The following is a 9,853-nucleotide window of genomic DNA, read 5'->3' as shown; positions in this document are numbered from 1 at the left end:
AAATTCAAAATATAACATATACAGAAAAATCTAAATTTTTATAATATGGCTATTGTGATTTTTTTAAATTATTTTAATAGTTTAAAATTAAACAAATTTGATAGAAGATACATTATTTTTTTATCAGATCTTTATTATTCAAAATCATTAATTGTCATATATACTTTAGCCACATTAGGCAATTCCGTAATCTTTATTTAAGGAAATAATAAATGATATTAATAATGAATTTATGATTACTTTAATAAAAAGCTTATTATATAATTAGATGGACCAACATATTTCTCCATTAATTCTAAGAATCATCTTAGTGATGACACGTGGCTACAAAAATAAGTTGTAATGTTTCACAAATAATATATAGGGGATATTAGCCATGCGGATTTGAACCGCACCGTATTATCTGAAATAACTGAGCCGATTTAACTGAATTAACCAAAATAAATGAATATAATTGAAAGTATTTTTTTTTAATTAAACCTAAATCTAACTTAAATCCAAAATTAGGTTATTTATGGATTTTTTAAAAACCAAAATATATTGAAAACTAAACCAAACCTAATTTTTTGGTTTACATTTGTGGAATTGTGACTGAACCGAACTAACCGAAACCAAAATACCCAACCAGAATAAACCAAAACCGCATGGCTAGTTTATTTATTTATCTTTTATGTCACAGCAACGGCTAGTTTATATCTTTCAACATTTAACCAAAAGAATTGACACTTAATATTGTAGAAGAAAATTGATCTGACCAACTTGCCTTGTTAAACAGGTAACTTCAAGGAAAGACCAAGAACAGTATTGGGCAGACACGACAAAACCATACAGATACATTCCTGTCTCTGGGTTTTCCAAACAATTCAGAACCTTCCATGTCGGAGCCAAACTTGAAAACGACCTGTCCGTCCCTTACGACAGATTCAGATCACATCCAGCTTCTCTCGTATTCAACAAACAATCTGTTCCCAAATCTCAACTCTTTAAGATCTGTTGGGACAGAGAACTGCTTCTCATTAAACGCAACGCTTTCTTCTACGTTTTCAAGACCGTTCAGATCATTATAATGGCCTTGATTGCTTCCACCGTGTACTTGAGAACAGGGATGGGCACAAAGGACGAGAATGACGGAGCCGTCTACATCGGTGCATTGATGTTCTCCATGATCGCTAACATGTTCAATGGGTTCGCGGAGCTTTCTCTGATGATTCAAAGACTTCCCGTGTTCTACAAGCAACGAGACCTTTTGTTTCACCCTTCTTGGACCTTCACTCTTCCGACGTTTCTCTTGAGCATTCCTATCTCCATCTTCGAATCCGTTGTTTGGGTCAGCATTACGTATTACTTGATCGGATTTTCTCCAGAACCCAGCAGGTGACTTATGATTCTTGAACCATAAATTTTTAATTTGTTACATATATTGTGACGGACCAAATGCCCTTCCTAGACAAATGTCCTACTAGAATCAGATGTCCGTCGTCATCATCAGATGTCTAACTCCCTCATTTAGTAAAATGTTGTTCGATTTGAACCTAAACTTGCATAGGGAAAAGTTACTCCCCAAAAACATCATACTAAGTAGAGTTGGACTCTACTTATATATTAGACTTCTTTTGGGTCTAATATCGGATATGAGATTTGGGTTGTCTATTTATTTTAAGGCATATTTCTCCAGAGATGTTTTCAAATCTGGTGATCTGAGATGCAAAACATCAATAGAGACTTAAGTTAGAGTTCAATAATCAATGCTATTAACATGTCCAGTGGATCCAAACTTCTTAATTATAAAAAAGTAATTCCTTGAACTTTTGTGTGTGTGCTTGTGGCAGGTTCTTCAAGCATTTACTGGTGATATTTCTTACACAGCAAATGGCTGGTAGTATTTTTCGATTCATTGCGACAACTTGTAGATCAATGATACTTGCTAATACGGGAGGATCTCTAGTTGTTCTCCTCCTCTTCTTACTTGGAGGGTTCATTGTTCCTAGAGGTTATACATCAAAAGACACTATGAAACTGATGATTTCAAGAAACATACATGTTTTAAAGATAAACTAAACTAGTTGGTCTTGATGATATATGTCAACAGGTGAGATTCCTACATGGTGGCAATGGGCTTATTGGGTTTCACCAATGACTTACACTTACGATGCGTTAACTGTCAATGAAATGCTTGCTCCTAGATGGATGGATCAACAGGTAACTCCAATAGGTTCAAGCTTGTAATTATAATTGAATGATTATTTAACAGAACTTGCTATGCTTTAAATTTCCTTGCAGTCTTCTGATAATTCCACGAGGTTGGGGTTGGCTGTTCTTGAGATTTTTGATGTGTTCACGGATCCAAGCTGGTACTGGATCGGTGTAGGAGCCGTTCTCGGGTTTACAATTCTCTTTAACATCCTAGCTACTCTCGCTCTTGCATATCTAAACCGTAAGGGTCATCTATATACATTGTTTGTTTTTATCATATATTTTCTCAAAATATAAACGATATAAAACTATAGTCATACCAAATTTGTTTTGTGTGGAAAAAAGTTTTAATTTGGAAACACATGAACGTCAACATTTCTTTTGGTTTCTTCTTAAGTTAACATCATGTTTTCTTGATATGTCAGCACTTGAGAAACCTCAAGCCATCGTTTCTAAAGAGGGTGCAGAGGAAAACATAGTCACAAATGGGTCAGAGGGTAAAAACACTTACGTGAAAAGAGGAATGGTTCTACCATTTACTCCTTACACAATGTCCTTCGACAAGGTCAACTACTACGTGGACATGCCTAAGGTAACACCAAATCCAAATCCTTATTACATCAAATGTGTTGAACGTTGAAATTGCAACAATAATGTTAAATATGTTAAATGACTATAACACAACAAATAGGAAATGAGAGAACAAGAAGTTGCAACGGATAAGCTTCAGCTGCTAAGGGAAGTGACAGGGGTGTTTAGACCAGGGGTGTTAACAGCTCTGATGGGAGTAAGTGGAGCTGGTAAAACCACTTTAATGGATGTTTTGGCTGGTAGAAAGACCGGTGGATACATCGAAGGCGACATCAGAATCTCCGGTTTTCCCAAAAGACAAGAAACTTTTGCCAGAGTCTCTGGTTATTGTGAACAAAACGATATCCATTCGCCGCAAGTCACTGTCAGAGAGTCTCTCATCTACTCTGCCTTCCTTCGTCTACCAAAAGAAGTCACCAAAGATGAGAAAATGGTAATGCTTCTTCTCACTACTTCAAACCATATGAGCAGGACCGGTCGTGATATTTTGAAGGCTATAAACAATTTAGTAAAGATTTTAATTTATTTTATTTTTAAATAGTTTTAGGAGCCTATGTTTATACAAACTATCTCTTAAAATTTGGGGTGGGTGGGGGGCATAAGCCAATGTTTCGCTTGCCTATGCTTAAAACCAGCTCTGCATATGAGATCACTAGTCTAAATCATACACTGACTTTTGTAGAGATTTGTGGACCAAGTGATGGAGTTAGTAGAGCTAAAGAGTCTAAAAGATGGGATAGTGGGGCTTCCAGGGATCTCAGGGCTATCAACAGAACAGAGGAAGAGGCTTACTATAGCAGTTGAGTTAGTCGCGAACCCATCCATAATCTTCATGGATGAGCCTACTTCAGGGCTTGACGCTAGGGCTGCAGCCATTGTGATGAGGACAGTGAGGAACACAGTTGACACAGGAAGAACTGTTGTCTGCACAATCCACCAGCCTAGCATTGACATCTTTGAAGCGTTTGATGAACTTCTGCTTATGAAGAGAGGAGGACAAGTTATTTACGCTGGTCCGTTAGGCCAAAACTCCCACAAGATTATTGAATATTTTCAGGTTAGATTCTAAATTTCGTTATTGAATCTTAGATTGAAAAAGGAACTTCCTGACCACTTTAAGAAACTACAGGCCATTCCTGGAGTTCAGAAAATTAAAGAAAAGTATAATCCGGCGACATGGATGCTAGAAGTGAGCTCAGTGGCTGCAGAAGCTAAGCTTGATATAGATTTTGCTGAGCATTACATAACATCATCCTTATATCAGTAAGACTCAAAAAAACCATAATCATTCACAAGAGTTTACGCTACTTATTAGAACTGATATATTGGTGTAGACGAAACAAGAAGCTTGTAAAGGAATTAAGCACACCGCCACAAGGAGCAAAAGATCTCTATTTCTCAACGCAGTTCTCAGAATCATTTTTAGGACAATTCAAGTCTTGTCTGTGGAAACAGTGGATAACTTATTGGAGAACTCCAGACTACAATCTTGCCAGATTTTTCTTTACATTTTTTGCAGCTCTCATGGTCGGATCAATCTTCTGGAAAGTTGGCACAACAAGGTTTGTCCTGAAAGCCAGTAAATGAGTTTGTACTTACATAAACCCTAATATACAACTTCTTGTATGAACAGGGACAGTGCTAATGATCTGACAAAGGTTATTGGAGCAATGTATGCTGCTGTTTTGTTCGTGGGAATAAACAATGCCACATCTGTCCAGCCACTCGTAGCAGTGGAAAGAACTGTCTTCTATAGAGAAAGAGCTGCTGAAATGTACTCGGCTTTACCCTATGCCCTAGCACAGGTGAGATTTCACTTTCTTGATCAACAAGAAAGTGTTAGGGTTAGTAATTAATTAAATTTTTGTTTTCATTGGATTCAGGTGGTGTGTGAAATACCGTTTGTGCTGATCCAGACTACGTATTATACGTTGATTACATACGCAATGATGTGTTTTGAATGGACCGTGGTGAAGTTCTTTTGGTTCTTCTTCGTCTCATTCTTTTCCTTCCTCTACTTCACATACTACGGGATGATGGCTGTCGCCATCACCCCGAACCAGCAAGTCGCTGCTATTTTCGCCGGAGCGTTCTATGGTCTTTTCAACCTCTTTTCTGGTTTTCTCATCCCTAGACCGGTTAGTTTTGGTTTCGTACCGCGCAAGAAACTTAACCTAAGGGTTTTTAAAGCTTTTGATTTTTTAAGTTGGTTTTACTTTTCCGCAGAGGATTCCGAAATGGTGGATATGGTACTACTGGATCTGTCCAGTAGCATGGACTGTGTATGGATTGATTGTTTCACAGTACGGTGACCAAGAGGATACGATCAAAGTCCCGGGTATGATGGAAGATCCGACGATAAAATGGTACATTGAGAATCATTACGGGTACGACCCGAATTTCATGGGCTCTATTGCTGCTGTGTTAGTGGGCTTCACGGTGTTTTTCGCTTTTATGTTTGCCTTCGGCATCAAAATGTTAAACTTCCAGCAGAGATAGAGTGTCTGGAAGTCGAATGTTTTTACTTTATTTTGTGGACTATTGATTTTTTATAGAAGAATTATCACAGAGAACAGTTATTTGAAGTGTAGATTATTTTTCGGAGTATTTTAGTAGAATAGAATTCTAAACTTTTTTTTTTGTCAACAATTCTAAACTAAATTCAGTGGTGTAATTCGTTTTATGATTTAAAACTCTTGTTAAAATATGTGTTATTTATTCTTAAAATTTTGTTAGTAAATTGGATTTTATGATAGATTTAAGTAAATTAAAAATTATTAAAAATACAAAGAATTAAATCTGAAGAAAAGTCTCCAATTTTTAATTACCAAATTTGTATGCCAGATTTAAATTACAGTAAATTAATTAAAATACACAAACAAATAACATATTCTAAAGCTAGTTCAAATCACATTTTACGCCTACTAAAAACTAAATGTGTCTATATGCGTTCAATCTTTGTGATAATATCTTAGCCCCTTTACATCTAGACCACTTGATCCACCATCTCATATTAAAAACGTGTTTGTTATCATATGTGGATAGATCGCTTCACAAGTGGATCAAAAGAAAAATGTATTTGCTTATTTCGTTTTCACTACAGATTTAGATTAAAAAATATTATCATCAACATTTAAATCATTTAACATGATTATCTTGGTTATCAGAACTGTATTTGTCGGTAGCATAGTTTATATTTTTAAAAATTATCCTAAACAAGAAGATGAGTGTATGTATAAGATTAGTTTGTTGTCATAAACGAATATCAGGGTAAGAAGATAAGATATAAATAAATAAAAAGCTTTATATAAATAGTAAACTAAAACACGGATTAAAACGTAAGATCCCCCATAATCCTCTCGGTCTTTCTTCTTTCCATAATAAAAATCAAAAACAAAATTACACATCTCTCTATCGAACTTGTTGTATATACGCAAAAACCTATGTACGGAGGAGCTTTTATTACAGATTAAAGTGTTTTGGCTTTTTGTGTTGTGTGGATGACTCGTCGGTGTTCGCATTGTAGCTACAATGGGCATAACTCCCGCACGTGCCCGACTCGTGGGGGTGGTGGTGGTGGTGGCGGCACGTGCGGTGGAAACGGAGGAGGATCTGCTTCTTCCTCCTCCTCTGCTGCCGTGAAGCTGTTCGGCGTGAGGTTAACGGATGGGTCGATTATCAAGAAGAGTGCGAGTATGGGTAACCTCTCTGCATTGGCCGTGCACCACCGTTTGTCTCCTTTGGCGACGGGTAATCATAACGACTCGCCGTTTTCGGATCATGGGAGGTACTCTAGTCAAGAGAACGGAGGGTATTTGTCGGATGATCCAGGTCATGGTTCTGGGTCTATCCACCACCGTCGTGTGGAGAGGAAGAGAGGTAAAAGGGATTGTCTTTTTTATTTTTTTCTTTTGATTTGGGTTTCACGTTTGAACTGGTGTTTGTCTGATTGCTAATTGATAGATAAAGTTTTGTGCTTCGGAATTGATATTGTTATAAAGTTTTGAACTTTGGGATTGAAAGAGTTATAAAGTTTCGAACTTTGGGTTTGAAATTGTTATAAAGTTTTGAACTTTGGAATGGAAATTGAAATTGTTGTGAACTTTTGAACTTTTAAATTAAAAATTGTTGTAAAGTCTTGAACTTTAGAATTAAAATTGTTATGAAGTTTTCAACTCTGGGATTGAAATTGTTCTGAAGTTGTACCGTTGTTGCCTGTTTCAATCCGTTGTTGAAACTGATCCCGGTTATTGCAGAAATTGGTTGGGTCTTACCGGTTATTGAAATTGTTGGGGGAAAAGCCAGATAAAGCTTAATGCATGACAAGAGTTTTTACAGTGTTTTATTCATCCTAAGATGGGTGCATAGTTGTTTTGACATTATCTTATTTGTGGATCATAGTGTTGAAGTTAATAAGTCTATGGTTATATATGTATTTTTGAAGATGAAATGTGGTAGCGTTATTAGATGTAATGTAATTGACATATTACATTGGGTTTTTCAGGCGTTCCTTGGACGGAGGAGGAGCACAGGCTATTCTTAGTGGGTCTTCAGAAGCTAGGAAAAGGAGATTGGCGTGGTATTTCAAGAAATTATGTAACTTCAAGAACTCCAACACAAGTGGCTAGTCATGCTCAAAAGTATTTCATCCGCCATACTTGTTCCACCCGCAGGAAAAGACGTTCTAGCCTCTTCGACATGGTTACCGATGAAATGGTAAGCATCTTATTGATTTTTATGTTATTATATGGAAACTTATATTGAATATCTTCTCTGTCTTGCCTTCTTTTAGGTAACCGATCCATCGCCAACGCAGGAAGACCAAACCTTAATCAAGGAGCCTGAAAACAAAACCTACCTTCCTTCACTTGAGCTCAAACTCAACAATGCTACAGAATCTGAAGTGGTGCCACCAGTGGAGCAACCTGAGGAAGTCATAGAGCCACCAAACGCTATTTCACCAATGCTAGTCCCAGGCAGCTTCTTTCCTCCTTGCTTTCCAGTCACTTACACGATTTGGCTCCCTGCGACTTCCTCTTCACTTCAAGGAACAGATCACACCTTAGAAGTCTCAGCTTCTTCTCAGCAGCATCAGGTCCTAAAACCAAAACCTGGTTTTGCTAAAGAACGGGCCAACATGGACGAGCTGGTCGGTCTGTCTCAGCTTAGCATAGGAATGGAGACAAGTCATGAAACCGAGACTCCCATGTCTCTGAAACTAATAGGAGAGCCGTCAAGGCCATCTGCGTTTCACTCGAATGGCTCAGTTAGTGGCTCGGGTTTGAGCAAAGGCAGCAGCGCGATTCAGGCGACCTGAAAAAAAAATATACTTGTTGGTGATTCAAGAAACGAAGATGTGGAAGGTCCTGGCCGGATTAAACCAGAGGATGTTCTTGGTTTTAGGAGGAAACAAACCAAGACAAGCGCTTAGAGACCAACAGTACTTTACAAAGAAAGAACATATCAAACTGTAACAATAGATTTACCAAAGAGTTAAACACGTTACCCAGCATTACGTCATACTTACATAAGATAAGTACACAACAATATTACCCCCTCATTTTATTGTCTTGACTTATTTTTATTACTTTTTCCAAAATGTATAATGTTTTAAAGGATTTTTGGTGTTTTAAAACAGGGATGTTTTCATATTTAAAATTGTTTTACTAGTTTTTTTGATAATTAATTGAATCTAACAATACTAAAAGACCAATATACCGAGTAGGGAGTGTGTCCACGTAGGATCAATAATTCAAACCAATCAAGAACATGTAATTGGACACGTCAGACAAGCCTCACGGTCGAGAAATATACCGTGTGGGCTTCATCCGATAAGCTTTCCATTTGGGCTTTATCTGATTTTTATTTGCCCGATTAGACACAGATCACAAAAAAAAAACCGTCTAAGGATAACGATTCTTCCCACCTCTACCACTTCGTCTTCTCCGATCGAAGAGAAAAGAAGCCGAGAATTAATCGAGCCACTTCTACACAATCAATACTTTCGTTTCAATCAATCAATTAGATCTCGATCCGCGCAACCGCGCGGGTTTCTCGTTTCCATTTATTTTTACATAAACATTTTGATTTCAATTCTAAATTGGTATATATTATAATATATATGTGTCAATCAATTTTTAAAACATAATAAGTATATAATATATTTTTTCATTGAATAGATTTTTTTTTTTTGTCAGCAACAAAACAGATTCATATAGACTCTGCGAACCATCCCGGTAACTCTGCATCCATATGAACAACAAACGACGGTTGTTTCCTTGCACTGCGTGCTAGACTATCCGCCTTTGAGTTCTGTGTCTGTGGTATATGAGCTGTTGAAACTTCTCTTCAAGAACTTTATGTCTTCCAAATAGCTTGCAAAGGCTGTCCACTCTTCTGGTTCCGAAACCATCTTCACCAATTGAGCACAATCCGTTGCAAAAGTAACACAAGACTGTCGAAGATTCCTCATGCATTTCATTGCCCATATGAGAGCCTCTATCTCTGTGTGTAGTGGCGACTGACTCGCTCTCGTATTCCTTGCTCCCATTAGTCCATCGTAACCTTCCAGGGTACTGTACCATCCTTGCCCTGAATATTTATCCTCTGTTTTCCAAGATCCGTCCGTAAAACACCATCGACCTGGTATACTCAGTATTGCCAAAGGTACTGGTACTTGGGTGCGGTCCGTACTCTGAGTCTGAGAGTTTTGTGCTTCCGCCCAAAGTAGCGATTCCGTTTCTGCCAATTTGAGAGTATCTCTGGGATTCATATCCAAATTGCTAAAAACTTTATTGTTTCTACCTTTCCATATATACCAAAGAATCCAAGCAAAGTAATGATCCTCCATTTCGGGGGACACTCTCCAAAATAAATGATCCATATTGGTAAACAAAGATTGAATGGGGAAAATATCAGGATTCGTTGGAATCCGTGAAAGTGCCCAGACCTGAACCGCCGGTGGACATTAAAAAAAAACGTGATTAGTGGACTCCTCGGGGGCTCCACATCTGTCACATACAGTACCTCCTTGCATTCCTCTTGACCTCAAATTTTTCTTAACCGCTAT

At 37.5% G+C, this 9,853-nt stretch overlaps 2 protein-coding genes across 2 annotated transcripts in view; both read left to right on the top strand.

Moving 5' to 3' along the window:
• LOC106343447 (ABC transporter G family member 29) overlaps window positions 1–5,369 on the top strand; it is an 8,894-nt gene extending 3,525 nt beyond the window's left edge. The window contains exons 8-19 of the mRNA XM_013782663.1: window positions 776–1,374; window positions 1,830–1,990; window positions 2,090–2,199; window positions 2,281–2,434; window positions 2,619–2,785; window positions 2,885–3,217; window positions 3,467–3,841; window positions 3,914–4,047; window positions 4,119–4,346; window positions 4,418–4,589; window positions 4,668–4,922; window positions 5,011–5,369. Coding sequence (XP_013638117.1) covers window positions 776–1,374; window positions 1,830–1,990; window positions 2,090–2,199; window positions 2,281–2,434; window positions 2,619–2,785; window positions 2,885–3,217; window positions 3,467–3,841; window positions 3,914–4,047; window positions 4,119–4,346; window positions 4,418–4,589; window positions 4,668–4,922; window positions 5,011–5,283 — 2,961 coding nt within the window. The 3' untranslated portion in view covers window positions 5,284–5,369. The remainder of the gene's footprint in view (window positions 1–775; window positions 1,375–1,829; window positions 1,991–2,089; window positions 2,200–2,280; window positions 2,435–2,618; window positions 2,786–2,884; window positions 3,218–3,466; window positions 3,842–3,913; window positions 4,048–4,118; window positions 4,347–4,417; window positions 4,590–4,667; window positions 4,923–5,010) is intronic.
• Window positions 5,370–6,044: 675 nt separating this feature from the next.
• LOC106343874 (transcription factor MYB1R1) lies at window positions 6,045–8,296 on the top strand. Its single transcript, XM_013783216.1, has 3 exons — window positions 6,045–6,663; window positions 7,289–7,500; window positions 7,577–8,296. Exons 1-3 carry the CDS (start codon window positions 6,285–6,287, stop codon window positions 8,099–8,101), a joined length of 1,116 nt encoding a protein of 371 aa, XP_013638670.1. The 5' UTR covers window positions 6,045–6,284; the 3' UTR covers window positions 8,102–8,296.
• Window positions 8,297–9,853: the final 1,557 nt, after the last annotated feature.

The sequence above is a fragment of the Brassica oleracea genome, chromosome C5 (assembly GCF_000695525.1).
Source record: "Brassica oleracea var. oleracea cultivar TO1000 chromosome C5, BOL, whole genome shotgun sequence".
Lineage (NCBI taxonomy): Eukaryota > Viridiplantae > Streptophyta > Magnoliopsida > Brassicales > Brassicaceae > Brassica > Brassica oleracea.
This window is presented reverse-complemented; position numbering and strand designations above follow the sequence as displayed.

Coding starts and splice junctions, on each gene's coding strand:
- LOC106343874 (XM_013783216.1), top strand. CDS start 6,285: ATGACTCGTCGGTGTTCGCATTGTAGCTACAATGGGCATAACTCCCGC. Junction 6,664..7,288: donor TCGTGTGGAGAGGAAGAGAG/GTAAAAGGGATT, acceptor TGGGTTTTTCAG/GCGTTCCTTGGACGGAGGAG. Junction 7,501..7,576: donor ACATGGTTACCGATGAAATG/GTAAGCATCTTA, acceptor GCCTTCTTTTAG/GTAACCGATCCATCGCCAAC.